Here is a 19,046-nt window from a genome sequence, read left to right on the forward strand (position 1 = left end):
GAAGAAGGCATGTTTTCAAACCTTTCTTTATGCACCATTCAATCCATAATATTGCATGAATATGATTTTGTGTGAAAAACTTGTAAGGATTATGGTTTTAAGTTTCCTACATGTGTATCTCATGTTTTCATAAAAGATTATTAATGTTTTGGGGATTTCTGAAGGAGGGATGCAAACCAAGAGATTTAAGAGTCAAACTAAATGCCTAAGAGTGAGTTTTGAAAAGACTATGGCCATAGGGGTTGCATCCATGGCAGCACCACCTACACGTGAATACCATGAAGGCCGAGAGGTGGGAAGTCGGATGGCCTTGGGTCCATACGGCCAAGGGGGTGCATGGGGCCCTAGCCACGGTCTAGAGGTTTGAGTTAAGGTCTAAGGAAGGTCAAAGAGAGGTTCGGACAGTGCCTGGACCAGTGGGCAAAGCGCTACGATCGAATTTCCAGAAATTGCCCTTCTAAATGTGGTATTTCGCTAGTGATCCTTTAAGGGCCTTGACTTGTCACATGAGTCTGAATCTCATATTTGTTTGGGGTGTGTGCGGTTATGTGGGTTAAGGGGTTGGTTTAAGGGCTAGTCCAGGGGCTATGTAAGGGTCCTGGTGAGAGTCTAGTGCAAGCCAAAAGTCGAGTCAAGGGCAGCCACAGCTGTTGGAGCGTTTTTTCCTCGGCTGCACGCGAAGAGCCACTCGGCGGGCTGCTGTTGTGAGGGGTTTGGAGCCTTGAGCGTCCGTTCTGTCTCCGAAAGGGCCTGGCATGATCTTATTTAGTGTCTAAGGAAGGGGTCTAGGGCCTGGTTCAGGGTCGTTTCGAGCCGTGGTCCGTTTGGGGTCGTAATTTGTCCGAACGTGTCAAAAAAAGAGCAAAGTGACCCTAGGTTAAAATTTTATTCCATGTTTCGGTTTTGGCTTGGGCTTGGGGGACTTGCAACAGCTTAAAGTGTGTCTTAGGAAGTTAATAAAGGTCTGGTCTCGGGTTGGTTCGAGTCGGAAGGGTAGTTTGGTTAATTGTTTAACTGAAAATGCGAAAACGGTGGTAAAATAGCTATCCGATAAACGAATTGAGTCGTTTTTAGAACTTAGTTCCTAAGATTGAATTTTTAGCAAGCTACTGGATATTTTTGGATATTTTTAAATAATATGGAAAGTTATGAATGTTTTATGAAATGATAAAGTAAATAAAAATATTTTTGAGAAATGTGAATTGATCGTGACGTAAAAATAATAAGTGATCCATTGGAAACGGGGACGGTGAACTTGCAATGACAAAGGTAGTGAACCGTCGAAAACGGAGGCGAAAAAGTACACGGTAAAGTTATTTTTATGATAGTCAGTGGGATCGTTGAAGAAGTGGACGTTGAACCCGGCGACCTAGTACTATGGTTTATAGATTGGTCAATCGAATAAATGTTGTCATTTTCGAGGATCGGACTTCACCTAAAAATGATTATTTTAAATAGAAAATGTTCGTATTTACGCATGATTTCAAAAGTTTCATATTTTGAAAGTTCATGTTTGTATGAAAGAGACTATTTTTAGTAAAAGTAATTTTTAGGCATGTGATTATATATGCATGTACTTGCTATATTAGGCTTGAGCATGATGAGTCATTAGACTCACTAGGTTTGACTGGTTGCAGGTGATGATGATATTGAGTCGTGAGGTACGGACTATCAAGTCATCCTGGAGACGCAATGCATACCCGAGAACCTAGAAATTCTGAATATGTTAAAGACTTTTGATGATTTTATGGATTATCGATTTTATTTATAGACGGATAAGATGCTAGAATTTATTGAGTTGAATTTTGGACTTTTATTGCTTTATTTACTTATTCCGCATGAAAGGTTTTGGATATCATGAAATTCATTTATTGGATTATTTATGCTTGTTTATTTATGATGAATTAATTATGCATGGTCTAGAAAAAAAGTAGTATAAATTAAATGAATTTAAAAGTATATTCATTTCAGTATATAATTATGTAGGACCGAGTGCTTACCGCTTTACCAAAAGCTATATTTAGTAGTAATAATGCAACTCAAATCTTTTAAACCGCACAGCAGCTCAAGCATCACGATTCGATCGCTCTACTAAGCAGGGACAATTATTGCACCCAACAGTCTCCCTCCCAATAATTGCACTTCTTGCAATCAATGTGAATCGAACCCGTGACCTTGGCTCTGATACCAATTGTAGGACCGAGTGCTTACCGCTTTACCAAAAGCTATAGCTAGTGGTAATGGTGCAACTCAAATCTTTTAAACCGCACAGCAGCTCAAGTACCACAATTCGATCGCTCTACCAAACAGGGACAATTATTACACCCAACAATAACTTCTTAAAAAAAAAATGTAACATATATAACTTTAATCTTTTTAACATGACCAAACTAAATTTTAAAATTAATAGTAATTAATTAGTTTTTGGTGCCCTATATATAACCCAAGCATCCTTGGCTTCTTCCACCTTAAGCAAAGCAAACATAGCAAACTTTCCCTTTGCACACCTTCTGAAATTCTTTTCACATTTCTTCTTCAAACCAAAAAACTATGCATAAGATTATTGCACACTCCATTCTTTTCTTCTGCTTCGCCACTTTGTCATATTCAACAGGCATAACCATCTTAAAATACGACGAAAATTACATAGCAAAGAATCCAAATCTTCGTAGTGAAAATCATGTAAGGACCTTATACGAATGGTGGCTGGCAAAGCATGGCAAAACGTACAATGGGTTGGTAGAAAAGGACAAAAGATTCGATATTTTTAAGGATAACCTGAAATTCATCGACGAGCATAACGCCGGGAATCGAACTTACGAGGTGGGCTTGAATCGGTTTGCCGATCTGAGTAACGAAGAGTACAGGTCTTTGTATTTGGGTACGAGGACTGATGCTAAGCGCCGGTTTGTGAAGTCGAGATATGGTAGTAATAGGTACCGTTTGGGGAATGGTGAGACTTTGCCTGAATCCGTTGATTGGAGGAAGAAGGGTGTTGTTGCTCCGATCAAAAACCAAGGCTCCTGTGGTGAGTTTTTGTATGTTTTGGGTGGAAAATTGCATTTTTTGTTCGATTTTTGTCTTCGATCAAAAATTGTTTTGGTCTATTAACTTTGGGTCTTTTGTTTTTTTCGTGTTTTTAGCCATGTCAGCAGTATCAGTTATATCAATAGTCCAATAAAAAATAAAGACTAGATGTGTAAAGCAGATCAAATTATTGTGTTAGGACATTTATCAACTAATTATAGGATCAAGATCAAATTTAGGTAATGTTTTACGTGATAGTTTACTAAAGTTATGTAAATTTTCGACAAATTCATTTTGGACAGGAAGTTGTTGGGCTTTCTCAACAGTTGCAGCAGTTGAAGGCATAAACCAGATAGCCACAGGGAAACTCATCACTCTATCAGAACAAGAACTCGTCGATTGCGACAAAAAAGAAAATTTAGGCTGCAATGGTGGCCTCATGGATTATGCTTTCCAATTCATCATGTCCAATGGTGGTATGGACACTGAGGATGATTATCCTTATAAGGGTGTCGATTCCGAATGTGACTTTACTCGGGTTTGTATTGAGTTCGAGCCGGTTCTTGATTCATCATTTCTACAAAAGTCTAATGTTTGTGTTGTTTTCTCGCAATCTTTTTCTCATGTTTCAGAAGAATGCGAAGATTGTAAGTATAGATGGTTATGAAGACGTGCCACAAGACGAGAAATCTTTGCGAAAGGCCGTGGCACATCAACCGGTTAGTGTTGCTATCGAAGCGTCGGGGAGAGCCCTCCAACTCTATACTACGGTAATAAACTCTCTGTTATAACTGTATTGAATACTATTACCATAGGATCAAACTCTTGGATCTGTCCTTTCAAAATGTCTTAAAAGTCTGATATTTATAATCCTATGATCAGGGGGTATTCACCGGCGAGTGCGGGACGGAACTAGACCATGGTGTGGTGGTGGTTGGCTACGGTACAGAAAAGGGGGTCGATTATTGGATTGTGAGGAACTCATGGGGGACTAATTGGGGTGAAGATGGATACTTTAGACTCGAACGCAGCGGGATTAATGTTCCATCCGGCAAGTGTGGGATCGTTATGGAAGCTTCTTACCCCATCAAGAATGCTGAAAATCCAACAAATTTTGGCTATGTTGCTGATGAATAAGATGAGGAGCAATGTTTTATGCTTTTTCTTGATATTAACTTATCAATTTGATGGCTACGGTTATTTGGGATCTTCAATTGAATGATGTGTATGTATATATATAATTTATCCTCTGGTATTGCATCTGGAAACATAATGGTATTGGTTAATGAAATAGGAGTTTCTTGAGTTTAGGTCAATCTTTTTTCCCATAATCTTGCGCCTGGTAAGATCATTCATTAGATTTTGGTCGAGGTGTTGTGCACCAATTATTCATGATATAATCGGCCGACCCGCACATGGCCTATTCAATACAGTTTATTTGATTAACGTGATTTTTATGTTACTATATTAGTCAGAGATTTATCCAGTATGCATGCATAGTTAGCGGCTGCGGATTTCATCGTCATAAAAAAATAATTACTCTCTTTTATTGTTAAATATCAATTAATAGTTAAATAAATGGTTACTCAACTTTTGCTACTAAATCGATTTTGATATCCATATTCCATACCAGTCAATTTTGATAACCACTGAAATTTCAATTCTTGATACTCTAAATATGTGAATTAATCAATTATGACACATTTAAATCCATCAATTTTAGTTACCACCGGAATATTTTTTTTTCTCGATCTATGCATTTTTTTCAAATATCAAATTAGAATAAATTATTCTTAAAAAAAACTCGAGATAAATTAGTTGTCATGAAATTTAAGAAAAAATTAAATAGATTTTGACTCGAAGAGTTTACTTGCGAAAATTGTATCAAATGAATCTGTATGGCATAATAATGTAGTATAGATCAATGGAATTTTATTTATATTATTTTTTTTATTCAATTTTTTCCCAGGTTGTTACACAAATGTTTTTTCTTCTCGTAAATTCAATTCTTTCAGAAAATGAAATTATCCAAATTTATATATTTGAAAAATGGTTATATAGAAAAAATAATAATGTTAAAGTCTAAAATTATGTCAGTTGGATATATTGAATGCATGGTGAGTAATAGTGAAAAATCTCTATTTCGTACAGTAAAAAATACAAAAACTCTTATGAAATAGTTTCACGAAAATAGATCTCCTACATGAATTCAATCATGAAAAGATATTATTTTTTTATGTCAAAATTATTAGTTTTGACTCCAAATATGTATCGATTCGACTCATTTCATAAATATAAATCCGTGACACTGTCTCATGAGAATTGTTGTTGTCCTTGTCATTTCTGTTTGCAAAAATATAACTATTCAGATCAACAGTGGTAGTATTTGACTGGGAATTAAATTTTTGCTCCATTTTGTGCTTATCCCCAGCGACACAAATATAAGTGATACAACAAGTTTAACTACGTAAAATTTAACTTGCCAAAACGAAAAATCAAGGAAATTTATATGCTATATATTGTTTTTTTAATGAAGTAAACATTCATTAAAATGATAAAAAAATTAGGTTACAAATACACCGAGCATCCCCAGAGACTAATAAAATTAGCACAAATTCTAATACAATCAAGTCATAACAATAAATCTACCATGTCACTAGACCGAAGAACACTATTGAAAGTATGAATCTTGATGTGATACATTTCACATTTGGTTTTTCGTTATCAAACATAACTATGTTCCTCAAGTTTCAAATGTGATACACGGAAGTTGCTAATTAGACCGCAATGCGCATCCTGGCCAACGTTGAATTTCCTCTATACACAGGTCAAAATGCCTTCACTGCTGCCGAAGGTGACCGCATGATTTTGTGCATTCCGAGCCATATTCGAACATCATTCCAAATATTCTTAGAGAGAGCAATCAAAAAAAGAGGTGTAATAAAGATTCATTTGCCCTCTTACATAGCACACAAGATTTGTAAGTCACCAACAGCGGTCTATCACGCGTGAGTAGCTTCCCATGGGCAATCAACCACAATATAAAGCGGTGCTTCGGTAGTATGCTAGATTTAATCAACAAAATGTTTGGATGGATTAACATTAATCAGTCGACAAACATTGTCGAAGTTAGTTTTTAATGTGCTATATTTGGAGTGTTTTAATTATATTAATAAAGTGTGATATGTGGTTTGCGGTTATAAAAAAACTTCTTATAAGAGATATGAATTTGAAATTCATAGATTTCGTTTAGTTTTATTATTTATAATAAAAATTATATTAAATCAATATCTTACTTATTTACACGTTAGTATTACAAAATAAAATGGATCATTATTATTAGATGAACTTAAAATTCATTATTATTAACCCGAAATACTATATAAACATGTAAATGTGAATTTAAATTTTATGAACTTATTTTTCTGAACAGCAAAATATATTTGAATACATTTGAAATGAATAAACTTGAAATTCATTCGTCTGAGCACAACCCATAAATAATTCGTAATATCCTGTGACTTCCCTATATTATGTGTAATGATTTTGAGTGTTAAACATGAAAGTTGCCTCCTCCATTGCAGGCACAGGCACACTATGTATTCTATAAATAATAATAACTACAACATATATTTTTCCAAAAATGGGAAAGTTAGTTAGGGAGACAGTTTTGACCACCGAATGAAAACACCCAATGCCGCGGAAAACGTCCAGGTTCAGCGTTGGAAAATGAAATTGAAAAGAGTCCCCATACATCATTCATGACAATCAAGACTCTTGCGAGTCACCATGCCAACTCCAAGAAAAAATTTATTTGTGATTTTTTATTTAATTAATTCAAACTCAATAATTTCAAAAGTAAAACAAATTTATTTTTTCTAACAATTATATTGACGTCTAATTATACAATTACATAAAGAAGATACATTGTTTATCAAATCGAAAGTAAGTAGAACATAAGATGAATTAATCAGAACATCGTAAAGCCACCGAATTAGTAAATACTAGTGCACCGACTCACGCTCTTGTATAATATTTTTTATAATTCATTTGATTTATATTTAAATGAGGATCAAAATATAATTAGAAGAAATAGTGAGGGACAACACTGTAATTTTGATATATAAATTAAAAAATAAATTGAAAAATAAAAAAATTGAAAAACGACCTCATTAAGAATTCAACCTATAACCTAAACTCCATAAAGCAATGATTATATTCATTAAACTACATATAATTTACATTAAAATTTTAACATTTTATTAATATATATAATTATTAAAACAGATCATGACACCAAAATTAGTTACTCTAAGTATCTCAAACTTAATAAATAGTATAGATACGAGAGGTCGTAGGAGTTTATGAAGCCTAGATATCTGTGAGGTCCCATAATGTCTGCAGCATGTTCTAATTAATTCATCCTGTCATTTTATAACTGGAGTCTCTGCAATGATCTTATGTTTTAATTACTTTCATCTTAGAACAGAAGATGAATTAATTCCATATTTTTCCTTTATTAAAATCCCCGAAAATTCAATAAAATGAGATAAAATTTGTATAATTATTTTCATAAATTTTCCCTTACTTGCTAGTTTACCTGAAAAACATCACAAACAAGTTCTGTGTGTAGCATATACATTCATAATTAAATATTTAATCACATATATTTATTTGATTAAATAAATAATTCATTTAAATTCTCTTTTAGTGAAAAATACATTTCTTCACAAATGGTTTCTAAATTTTCAGATAATAATAATAATAATAAGAATAAGTTATTTGAGTTTTCACTGTGAACGAATTGAATGAAGAAGATAGTGTTGATATTATTGAAGATAATAAACAAAAAATGAATCAATAGAGTTTGTTTATTTGAAAGAAAAAATGGTGACTCGTTATTTAAGGTTACAATATTCTAAGTTGGACTTGAGACCACAAATCTGCGGTGTAGTGACGGATAGAAACTTACGTGACATGTCTCTGCACTCGTGATATAGTGATGTTAATCGTTCGAGAAGTCTGAATTTGATTGGAGGTGATGATGATAAAACAACATCCAAATATAAGGGCACCCACATTGTGTATTGTAATGTGGATTGTGGGCGTTCATAAAAGACATACTCTTCAACTAATTATCTTTTGATCAATTTTAGTAGGTGCCGTGGAGTAGAGAATTTACACTTCTTTACTGTGCATGCAGATGCATATGGACACAAACAATTAAATTAATTATTTTGTTATGGTTTAATTTATGATAAGACATATAAATTGATTTTACAACAAACCAGTTAATAATTTTATATTAAGAATTTATTAAATATATGAATGGTACCTTACTCTCGTTTGGGCCTCCAAAAATATCTCAATCTCAACTTTAAAAAATATCTACCTACCTGCTAAAGAAGATAGTGATATAATTTCTAAGCAACTATAGTTTCTGGACATGATTCCCTGTTGATTTTTATAAAACAAAAACTACAAAACACAAGATACATCAATAAAGATGAATCAAATGAAAATGGGAATCAATGGCAACACAATGATTCTTGTTATAAATACAAATCTCGAGAAAAAAAATTATAATGTAGCCGCGGGAATCCCTTCATCTGCGGTGATTCTTACATTGATCCTTCAAATTTTGAGAAAACGTAAAATGGAAAGAGAGCTATAATGCAATCAGCAGAGGGCTTAGATATTAAGAAATCACTTCCAACTTGAACACCTCAAAACATCTATTTAGAGTTGCTCAAAACCCTTAGATGCACTGTTAATGGGAGGACTCAGAGACCCTGTTTCCTAGTAAGTGCAGCAATTATTCTGTTCAAATTTGAAATTTCTTGATCCCTGTGTCTTAGTTCTTCTTTCAATCTTTGGATCTCTTCTAAATGTGCCTTGCATTGATAGGTGTCCTGAATTGGTTCACAAATTTGGTCTGTTCTCAACTTCTTTAACGTCCCTGAAACGTCCTCATCTCCATTCGATCTCTTCTTTGATTTCAACTGTTTAACAGAATCATCATGGCAAGTTTTACAAACATATAGACCGCCGGATAAACCTGAGCCAAGCTTAAATTTAACGAGCTTTTGTGCGCGTCCACTCAAGTCCTGGGAAAAGGTTCAATAATTAAATGAAAAAAGCATATACCAAGACAACTTTTGTGAATAAAAAAACTGCATACCTTCTCTAAGTCACCTTCAAGGTTCTCAAATGCTTCATTTGCCTCTTCCACATTTTTGAATATGGCAAACGCAGAATACGTATTCTTCTTACTTGTCTACATAAACAAATAAAATGAAATCAACAATGCATATTTGTGCAAAGAAGTGATTGGCAAACATTTTATCGAAAGATACGGAGTGACTATTTTCATTCAAAATTAGGGCATGAAAGTTGAGGTTCATTTTTACAAGCATAATGCAACCCCTTGACAAACTATCGTAACGAAGTTCGCTCCATCACAATGTGTAGCGTAAAGAAGTTAACAAAAGTCATTGACTGTAAAACTAAAATGTTGCCTGAATATATACACTTTCTTGTAGACTTGTGAAGGTTATAGACAATAATCACGTGCTAACTGTTATTTACACAAATTGATAACAATACAACACATTATCATGTAAAGCTTATTTGAGTTCAGAGTTGAAATTCTGCTATTTACACAAATCAACCGTGGACACGCATTGTCAGAGGGATTTTACTATCAAGGGAAGGGAATGTTTAATTATAGCCATGAAAGCAGAATGAAATTTCCAACGAAGCAGAAGATAATGAGAGTGATTCTAATAAAATATTATCACAAAAGAAATCTAAGAATAAGAATGCGAAATACACATCCTATCATCAACTGCCCGAAAATCATGCAGCCAAAAACAATGCTTACAGGTGAAAAGTCGGGTCTTATTTCCATAACATGAATTGTTAACTGAGAGCTCTTTTTTAAGATTGTCACTAGTAGGAACGCAACCCAGTACTGGCTGGCTACTCAGAAATATAAAAAATTAAAAATTAAAATACATTCGGTATCATGTGGCCAAATTTTAAATAGACCACTATCGAGGTTAGAGGATTCCCAGAAAGAAGTAACCATGATAATGAAGAATTGAGACAATTTCTGTTCGCCATTTTTTTGTACAACTATTAAAAACTATTTACAAAAAAGAAACCATCTCATTTTAAGCTGAGGGCCCTGCTTAAGTATTTCAAAAAATCAGCAGAAGGTGAAGTGAATACCTTCATTTGAAGGGTGAAGTTACCAGGAATAACTTCCTGCAAATCTTTGCCAAGAACATTGACAGGAATCCTGTGCACAAATAGCCTTCCTGCATCCAATTCTTTTCTTGTTGCATCCAATTCTTTCATCTAATATAAAAAAATTAGGTTACATATTCCGACTCAGTTAACTATAACAGAAAACTCGGTGAACAATTCAAGCTACCTCCTCTGATATATCATCATCAACTCTCCCCTCTATTCTAGCCAAGACGAGCTTCATTGCAGCACATGCATCGTCCAGACAATTATGAGGATTTCCAGGTTTCCGAAGCTCATAACCTAATTTGGCCTACCATAAAAATAGAGATCATAAAACCAATCATGACTGCTCATCATCAGCCTGTATTTGGCAATGCAACACTAAAAGCTGCATATGATGAGAAAGATTATACATCCTCAAAGTAAAAATTGAGAGCACCATCCTGTTGGCCACAGAGACAAGAAGGGTTAAAGAGGAAGAAGTTATGAATCTAAAGGACATACAGAGAGGGAGAGGGTAAAAGTTGACACATTATCCAGGAACCAAACAACAGTTTACACTGAAATCACTCTCAAAGTTCATGATGAGTAAGAGTACAATGGTCTTAAAATACATTCTCAAGAAAACAATCACCTTGCACAACAAGCTCAACGACGGTTTCTTTCTAGTAGGTCCATTTGCATTCTTGAAAATATAAGATGTGTCAATCACTCTTGCATGGTCTAGCTTCAATGCTGCACTTAAAATATACAAGGGTATCAAATAAGAAACACATGTAAAATAAACAGTAGGAAACGAGTAAATTATGTAATAATTCAGCACAAGAAGTGTCAAGCAATTAAAATAAGTCAAACCATAAACTAGAAAAAAAATTGATGTCGTGTTTTTCAACTAACCTTGAAGATCATTATTGAGACTGTGACCAACTAAAATGGTACCATGTGACAACAACTTCTTCATGGATTCCTGTTGTGTCTCAAAAAATTAAAAGATAACAAGTGATAGCATGTTACGCTAAAGCTTAGAGAACTAAAAATCAACAAAATATACCTGTACATCTGGCAAAGAACAAGTAACTCCATCCAAATCAGTTGCAGAGACTCCAGTTATATCAGTTCGGTAATCTGCAATTGCTTTCTTGGGGTTTACAACTGCATCAAGTTTCACCTGAAATTTGAAAACTTCATCGTTGTTGACTTCAAATCGATAGAAGTTCCTAGAGGAAGCAATAGGTGTTTACAGAAGATTTGCCTGCAGCATACCTGCAAATTACGGTCTACAGCACACACCTTCACCAAAGCTTCAGTGCCATCTTCACAAAGAACCATCTCACAGTCAACGGCAATCATTTTTGTCGATTTCATGATCCTGGATTTTTTACTACATTTTTTAACTACCCAGTCCTGTTCCGCCAAAAGGAAGTTCATTTAAGGACAAGCCAGATCACTATACATGTAATCAAACTTCAAAAGGAAAAACCATTATACTGACAGAAAGCATCTGTTTAAAAATTAATTAAAAAAAGGAAGAAATTTTCAAATGGTTTAAAATAATGTTTCATCGTCCATCGAGTAGCATGACACTGGTGCTTAAGGGCCCATGTAATTCAAGGTCGAAGCATAATTAAAATATTTATTTTATTAGAAAAATAACGTGCCAGTCTTTAGAGAGAAAAATTCTCTAACAATAACAGAATTTAAATTACATGATAGGATGTAAAGAGAAGACTGAATTTAAACAAGCAAACCTCCTCATATGATGGGAAGCAATAGTCGATGGGGTACTGAGGATGCGTTAAAGTTAAACGGACCAGCTTCTGCAGTCACAAAAGCAGCTTAATTAACCGACACAATATAATGGTAAAATAGAATTTCATGCATCAATTTCAATAACAATAAACTTTGAGCCAGCACAACCTACTACAAACCAAACACATAAAAATAAAAGAGATAAGACATGTAAGGATAGTCACGCTCAAATAATTTGAAGACTGAGTTCGAAAAAAATATCAGGTTGAAACCTGCTCGGCAGTTCCATCATCAGGAGAAGCTTTCTTGAATTGTTCCAACTTGTCACGATTGGAATGGCATTGCCATATTTTTTTGAAGAACTGAAAATGCATTATGAGATAATAACGATTTCATAACTTCCAAACTAGTTTCTTATATATTCTTCTCATCAAGAAAACAGAATAATAAATCACCCTAACTTTACCTTCAAGTCATCAGACTTGGTAAAAGTTTTCAAAAATGCATCCAATGAATCAATATCCCTCCGTGATGGGTCACTCAGGCTTGTCCCATACTTCCTATCATAAACTTTCAAAAATTCTTTCCATCGACCTCTACTCCCAGCCATTCCTTTCTTTTGCGCCAATTTCACCATTTCAACTAACATCTAGCAAAATCAATAAAACAAAAAGAAATTGCTTTCAATTTAGAAAACAATACACAAATAACAACTGATGCATCGAAAAACCAAAGAACCCCACCCCCCCCCCCCCCCCCCCTCCCCAAGCGCGCACACACACACACAGAGCGACCATCATTGAACAAAGTAAGACAATTCGGTGCTCCATGATCAAAATAATACAATAACATCAATCCAACATGTCATTCGTAGCAGACACTAAAGTAAGAACTATGAGATACCTCTTTTTTTGCAGAAGCGAGAATCTCATCCATCGGAGCTGCGAGAAGGAAACCACAAGTATTACAAGTTTGGTATTATTTCAGTTTTTAAACCCAATTGTCACGATCGTGTGATTCTCAAGTTCAAAATCCTTTAGGATATATACGGTTGGGATATAGGGTTTGGGGTAAAGAGGGTTTAGGGTTTTATTTCACCCATTTGGGACAAGGATTATGCACCCAAAATGGGCCGGCATAAAGTAAAAACATCTACTGGGCCAGTGTTTCCAAAATTAATTTGGTCCAAATCTAATATACATATATTGTATATAGTAATTTTATGTGCAAATATATTTTATTAATTTGTAATTTTTTTTTTGAGTATTTGATATTTAATTTGCCCTTGAAACTATTAGTTCGTATTGTTTTGTGAGACGGATCTCTTATTTGGGTCATTCATGAAAAAATATTATTTTTTATGCTAAGAATATTAATTTTTATTGTGAATATCGGTAGGGTTGACTCATCTCACATATAAAAATTCGTGAGACTGTCTCATAAGAGACCTACTCATATAAATATTCACGAAAAATCTTGCATTGAATTCAAAAAATACAAAAAATCTTATAAAATAGTTTAACATATCATTTTTGTGAGACAAATCTTAAACTTGACCCGTCTTATTAAAAAATATTATTTTTATGTGAAACTATTATTTTCATTATAAATATTGATCAGATAAATTCGTCTTACAAATATATATATATATATGTGAGACTGTCTCACAAAAGATTTACTCGAAAAAAACGATTTGTCATATGGTTTGACTAATTACGATTAATTATTGAAAAATTGGATATTTTAATCAATATTTTACAAATTTATTTATTGATTAAACCACTTTCCAAACCCAAATAATAATTTGAGCCTTTAGCTTCAACATCTTCTACATAAAAAAATCGAGTTGTAAAATTCCAAACTGGAGTTCAAGTAGAATGAAATTATTTTATTTTTTCAGTTTCACATTAAATTCCAATCGTATTATTTCAATTTAAAATCGAAATAATAAATAAATCTATTAATTATATTTGATTTAATACGATTAATTTGCACCAAATTATCTAATAATTGAAGACATATTTAATACGATCTGAACCGGCCTCGTTTCCTGGTCTTGCCCCGTCGATGATCGGATGTCTACCGTATGCACCTTCTTCTCCACCGTGTTATCCGATCCACTCTCGCAAATATTGTTCATCTTGATTAATTCTTTTGTGGAGATTAATTTAATGATCGTGTTATTTATCAGTGTTTTAAAAAGTTTGTTTAAGCTCCGCTTAAGCGCGCTTAAACTCGAAGCTAAAAAAAACTCCCCGTTTCGGAGAAAAGCGGTTAAACTATAGTTTGACTGAATTAAGCGTAATTAAGACGTTTAATTAAGTGTGTTTACGCACAATTAATCAAAATCTATTTATTTTTATTTTGAATGTATGTCTTTTTATTTTAAAATAATAAATCATGTTTATAATTTAGATGTTTATTTTTAAATTTTAACATGTCTGATAATGATTTGACAAATATTTAATATCTTTTAATGTGGTCTAATTGCAAAAACATATAAAAATTGCAATTTTGATATTTTTAAGCGTTTATAAATATGAGAATTAATGCATGAGACTTAAAGTTATCATATTTATATATTATTTTATCTATTTATTGGTTTGAGATAATTACAATCACACTAAAAATAAAAAACAATTTTTCACGTTTAAGCATGTGCTAATCTCATTTAAACTTGGAGCTTGACATCCGCGCTTTGGGGTGCTTCACGCTTTTTAGAACCTTGTTATTTATATGATTTTGTGGAAGACAATGTGTTATTCTTATTTTGGGATGATTTTTGTCGAAGGATTCTGCGGTAGAATTGGTCGTCTCGAGGAATATTTTCGTCTAAAACTCCAATTGATGTACCAATCAGACAGTCGATAGATGCGCGTGTTCATTTGTAATCGATTTGGTCTTTAAAAAATGGACATCCTTTTGGTTCTTTGTATATATATAATGCATAAATAATATAGTTTCACAAATAATTGGAGCCACAGGGCCCAAAATTACAAAAAGACAGGAACCCATGATTCATCACAGGAGACAAAGGGAGTTCTATCTTTGATTTTATTCCACAAAAAATGGGTTAGGTATATTTTAAACAATGACTTTTGGCTCTATCCAATAATAAACATGCAAAATGAAACTCTCCTCGGTGCTTGCCAACCCGAGGAGTTAGAGTTAATTAGATCATATTAGATCAAACAGAGAAAACAAAAACTTGTGTGAGATAATCTTACTGGTCGTATTTTGTGAGACGAATCTTTTATTTGGGTCATCCATGAAAAAATATTACTTTTTATGCTAAGAGTATTACTTTTTATTGTTAATATCGGTATGGTTGACTCGTCTCACAGATAAGGATTCGTGAGACCGTCTCATAAAAGATCTACTCAACAGAGAAATAGTCCCTTTAGCTAGGATATGAGCAGTCTGATTTACTGATCTAAGTACAAAATAGAACTTACAAGATGATATTTCCCCAAGGAAGAATTAAATTTACAAGAAATGCCTTTAAATAGGCCTACGACGGTGTATCTATTGACCAGTTGAGCCCACCATAAATCCATAACTCACCGCCCCATGAGTGGCTTGACATATTTTAGTTAGCCAAGCAATCATCACAAGCAAACAATTTCGGACAGTAACCCATCAAATTTTTTTTTCTTTTGGCCAAAAATTGTTTAAATTTTGAAATGATTTAATTTGATGGTTTTATACATGAACTTTACAAATCAAAATCCAAGATATACACACATATGTATTCAGGGAATAACCACAATTTTTTTATTTGATGGACACATTTTATTTTTATTTTGTTTTAAAACCTTCCTACCAACAACTAAAACTAAGTAAAATAATATAATATTCGAATTTTTTTATTGTGCTTAAAAATTTATTTTGGACTAAAATATATGTTCGGCAATTGACAATTGAAAACTTTAATAATATATGTACTCTATAATCTTATCCGACCCGGATTTTAGGTGGTCCGACTCAATGGACGTCGCGGCTCATTAGCTAAAACAAAAGACCCGTATTGAATCCAATTGAGACTAGGGTAGGAACTCAATTAAGCCATTTGAAGTCTATTTCGCGACCCATTGCTCTGGGGAGTGACAAAGCACTGTATGCCTTGATTTGTTGAGCATGTTTTGCTGGATCAACCAAATTATGGAGCACTGACCCAATGGTGATTTAACCCACTCCGACCACTCATACCAGGTCTTATCACCTCGGCTCGGGAGTAATACCTCGAGAGAGCTCGTCGAGCAGTTTAATTTGAATAGTCTATTATCCGACCCGAGATCAAAAAAGTATTGCAATAAATAAAGACATATACATATCAAACTCTGGATTAAATCTTCAGTGTTAAGTAAAGAAAGTGAGGGGGGAAATGAAGAAAAATGAAAAATTATTTATAGGGGAGAGCGGATGAACATAACTAGACCGGACGATCGGAGATTATCGGACTACGTAGAATTGCATGGGAAGTTGAAACGTTTCCTCGAGAATCGCAACGAGGTGAAATCTCGGTCGTCAACGTGTGTATTGGAGGGTTATGGATAAAAGTGGCTTGGACCATGTTCTATGTCACGCGGATCGTGATTTCAGCCGTTCATGGTTTTGCAATCCAATTGATTGGTTGAACTCGAACAAACTCAAATTTGAAGGAAGCACAATTCTAGAGACAACCAACTTTGTTCGAGTCGGATCAGGGGAGAAAATATTTGGCATAAACTTCATACTTCTTTTAAATCAAAAAGGAGATAGTAATATCGGTACCCTCATAATTATCACCTAACATGGACTTTAGATGGTCCGACCTAATGGGCGTCGCGGCCCATTAGCTATACATAAATGGCAACGCTTTTTCCGGATAAATATTTCATATGTTCCTCTATAGAACGTGGCTCACTTTGTTTCTTTTTCCTCGTTTGCTTCCAAATTTTGTGGGGAAAGCAAATCGAACTTGTGTTGCCCCCTTTCACAAGAGTTTTTTTTGTGTGTACATTGTTTGTATCCTAAAATCACTACTCGAGAGAGTGAGTGAGTGTTAAACCCGAGTTTTTTGTGGAAAATTCGAGAGTGCTACAAAACTACAAGAAGAATAGGAGAATTCACTTGATAAATTGTACCACGTATGTCACATTGCAAAATTGCAAGAAAGAATATATTAGGAGAAAGGTAAAAACTTTTGTGAGACGGTCTCACGGGTCGTATTTTGTGAGACGGATCTCTTATTTGGGTCATCAATGAAAAATATTACTTTTTATGCTAAGAGTATGACTTTTTATTGTGAATATCGGTAGGGTTAACTCGTCTCACACATAAAGATTCGTGAGACCGTCTCACAAGAGACCTACTATAAGAGAAAAGAGAACTCAAATTTTAATATTCATTCCATGTCCTTAATGGAATATAACTCAATGATATTTTTTAAAAAAATATAACATCCAACCAACACAAACTACACTACAAAAAAAAATAAAAAATTAGCGACGGTTAAAAACGACGGTTTTAACGACGGTTTGGCAGTCCGTAATGATAAAAGCGGTTAATATAGCGACGGTGTGTAATGAAAGTCGCACTGATGCACCGCGAAGATATTAAATTTAAGCAAAAATTAATGAAATAAATTTACACAAATAAACTAATACGTAAAAATTAAAATCATGTATTAAATTTTCTGTAAAAAAAAAACTTTAAAACCTGATGTTGCGCGAAGATATGCCTGCTTCCACGTAACGCTGGAAAATCGCACCGACTAGCAAATCTACAAAATAAATACGAAATAGTTAGTACAAAATAAAAAACCAAAACTTCGAAAAATTTATAGAGTTTGGTTACTACCAGAGATAGGCGAAAAGCGCTTAAGAAAAATGTTCGCGAATCTCGGTATATATAGAATCATAGCGACGGTCTAAGATAAAACCGTTGCTAGTTGCGACGGACAGGACTCTAACCGTCGCCAAGAGCGACGGCTTTCCCCAAAGGGCGACGGTTTAAACAAAACTGTCGCTGAGCTAGATCGACGACGGTTTATAAGAAACCGTCGCTATATTAAGACGGTTTATGTTTAACTGTCGCCGTATTGCGACGGGTTGTATTATACCGTCGCACATGGCGACAGGCACGAAACCCGTCGCCTAATATGGCGGCGACGGTTTACGTTAAACCGTCGCTAAAAAAGCGACGGTTTTTAGTAAGCCGTCGCTTATTTTATTTAGTTTAGCGACGGTTTTCTTAAAACCCGTTGCTCTATAGCTACGGTTGTAAGAAAACCGTCGCAATAATAGCGACGGATTTATTAAAACCGTCGCTATTCCATCCATTTTTTTTGTAGTGCTACCATATCCCAAATATTAAAGCACATTCACTATCGTATCAGTTTTGGATTAGCTCGGACATTGGAAGACATAATAAATTAAGGATTCCCATTATCGGACAATTTTATTGCTTCTACTTTTAATGGAGATAGTGCATTCAATCATCAACCGAAACTCCCTCTATTAAGTCTTCATGTTAATCATATTTTCATACAATAATGAAAGATAAATTGTAAGAATCTTCATCATACATCATAAATTATACAATAACAAAATTTACGATGCAAAAGTACTAAAGTGACATTATAATCTCGATTATTTATTTAAATTATAGTTTCGACGATACGTTCTACGGTTCCAGTATAACTTAACATCGTTTGTGCATCATGAATTAATTGGTAAGAGTTGTATCAAGAATGTCTAACTTCTACCTTCTTGGTTGCAACCATATACAACAAAATTAAGACAATAATAGGAAACTTGAAATATTTTATTGGAAAGAGAATTAGTTATGTTTCCTACCCATCGTGCAATTTGGATTATAATTGCTAAACTAAAGCCTTTTTTATATTCCCTTGTGGAATTGGCAATAAAATTTATGAAGCCACAATCCAAACTAACTTGCCCCCTTCAATTATTGTCGAGGAAAAAAGAGAACAAAACTGGGAAAAAAGTAAAAGGAAAAAGAAGCCAGCTTGC

General features: G+C 34.0%; 2 protein-coding genes across 2 annotated transcripts; one reads left to right on the top strand and one right to left on the bottom strand.

The window, feature by feature from the left end:
* The first annotated feature begins 2,481 nt into the window (after nt 1-2,481).
* Nucleotides 2,482-4,337, top strand: LOC142530956 (cysteine proteinase mucunain). The gene is made up of 4 exons (XM_075636903.1): nt 2,482-3,028; nt 3,330-3,565; nt 3,660-3,797; nt 3,910-4,337. The coding sequence occupies exons 1-4, from the start codon at nt 2,551-2,553 to the stop codon at nt 4,162-4,164; spliced, it is 1,107 nt and encodes a 368-aa protein (XP_075493018.1). The 5' UTR covers nt 2,482-2,550; the 3' UTR covers nt 4,165-4,337.
* Nucleotides 4,338-8,520: 4,183 nt separating this feature from the next.
* LOC142530955 (small RNA degrading nuclease 1-like) lies at nt 8,521-13,109 on the bottom strand. Its single transcript, XM_075636902.1, has 12 exons — nt 12,934-13,109; nt 12,497-12,679; nt 12,303-12,392; nt 12,030-12,098; nt 11,545-11,685; nt 11,333-11,449; nt 11,179-11,248; nt 10,916-11,016; nt 10,466-10,591; nt 10,261-10,389; nt 9,209-9,304; nt 8,521-9,134 (listed from the first exon to the last, which is right to left on the bottom strand). The coding sequence occupies exons 1-12, from the start codon at nt 12,964-12,966 to the stop codon at nt 8,811-8,813; spliced, it is 1,479 nt and encodes a 492-aa protein (XP_075493017.1). The 5' UTR covers nt 12,967-13,109; the 3' UTR covers nt 8,521-8,810.
* Between the last annotated feature and the right edge of the window lie 5,937 nt (nt 13,110-19,046).

The sequence above is a fragment of the Primulina tabacum genome, chromosome 17, assembly GCF_025594145.1.
Source record: "Primulina tabacum isolate GXHZ01 chromosome 17, ASM2559414v2, whole genome shotgun sequence".
In the NCBI taxonomy this organism is placed as follows: Eukaryota; Viridiplantae; Streptophyta; class Magnoliopsida; order Lamiales; family Gesneriaceae; genus Primulina; species Primulina tabacum.

What these genes read in the sequence shown, in the direction of transcription:
- LOC142530956 (XM_075636903.1), top strand. Translation starts at nt 2,551, where the DNA reads ATGCATAAGATTATTGCACACTCCATTCTTTTCTTCTGCTTCGCCACT. An exon ending in CCGAATGTGACTTTACTCGG is followed by an intron (nt 3,566 to 3,659) that starts GTTTGTATTGAG and finishes CTCATGTTTCAG; the next exon opens with AAGAATGCGAAGATTGTAAG. An exon ending in CCCTCCAACTCTATACTACG is followed by an intron (nt 3,798 to 3,909) that starts GTAATAAACTCT and finishes TCCTATGATCAG; the next exon opens with GGGGTATTCACCGGCGAGTG.
- LOC142530955 (XM_075636902.1), bottom strand. Translation starts at nt 12,966, where the DNA reads ATGGATGAGATTCTCGCTTCTGCAAAAAAAGAG. An exon ending in GTTCTTTGCCAGATGTACAG is followed by an intron (nt 11,249 to 11,332) that starts GTATATTTTGTT and finishes GAGACACAACAG; the next exon opens with GAATCCATGAAGAAGTTGTT. An exon ending in ACTTCACCCTTCAAATGAAG is followed by an intron (nt 9,305 to 10,260) that starts GTATTCACTTCA and finishes TTGTTTATGTAG; the next exon opens with ACAAGTAAGAAGAATACGTA.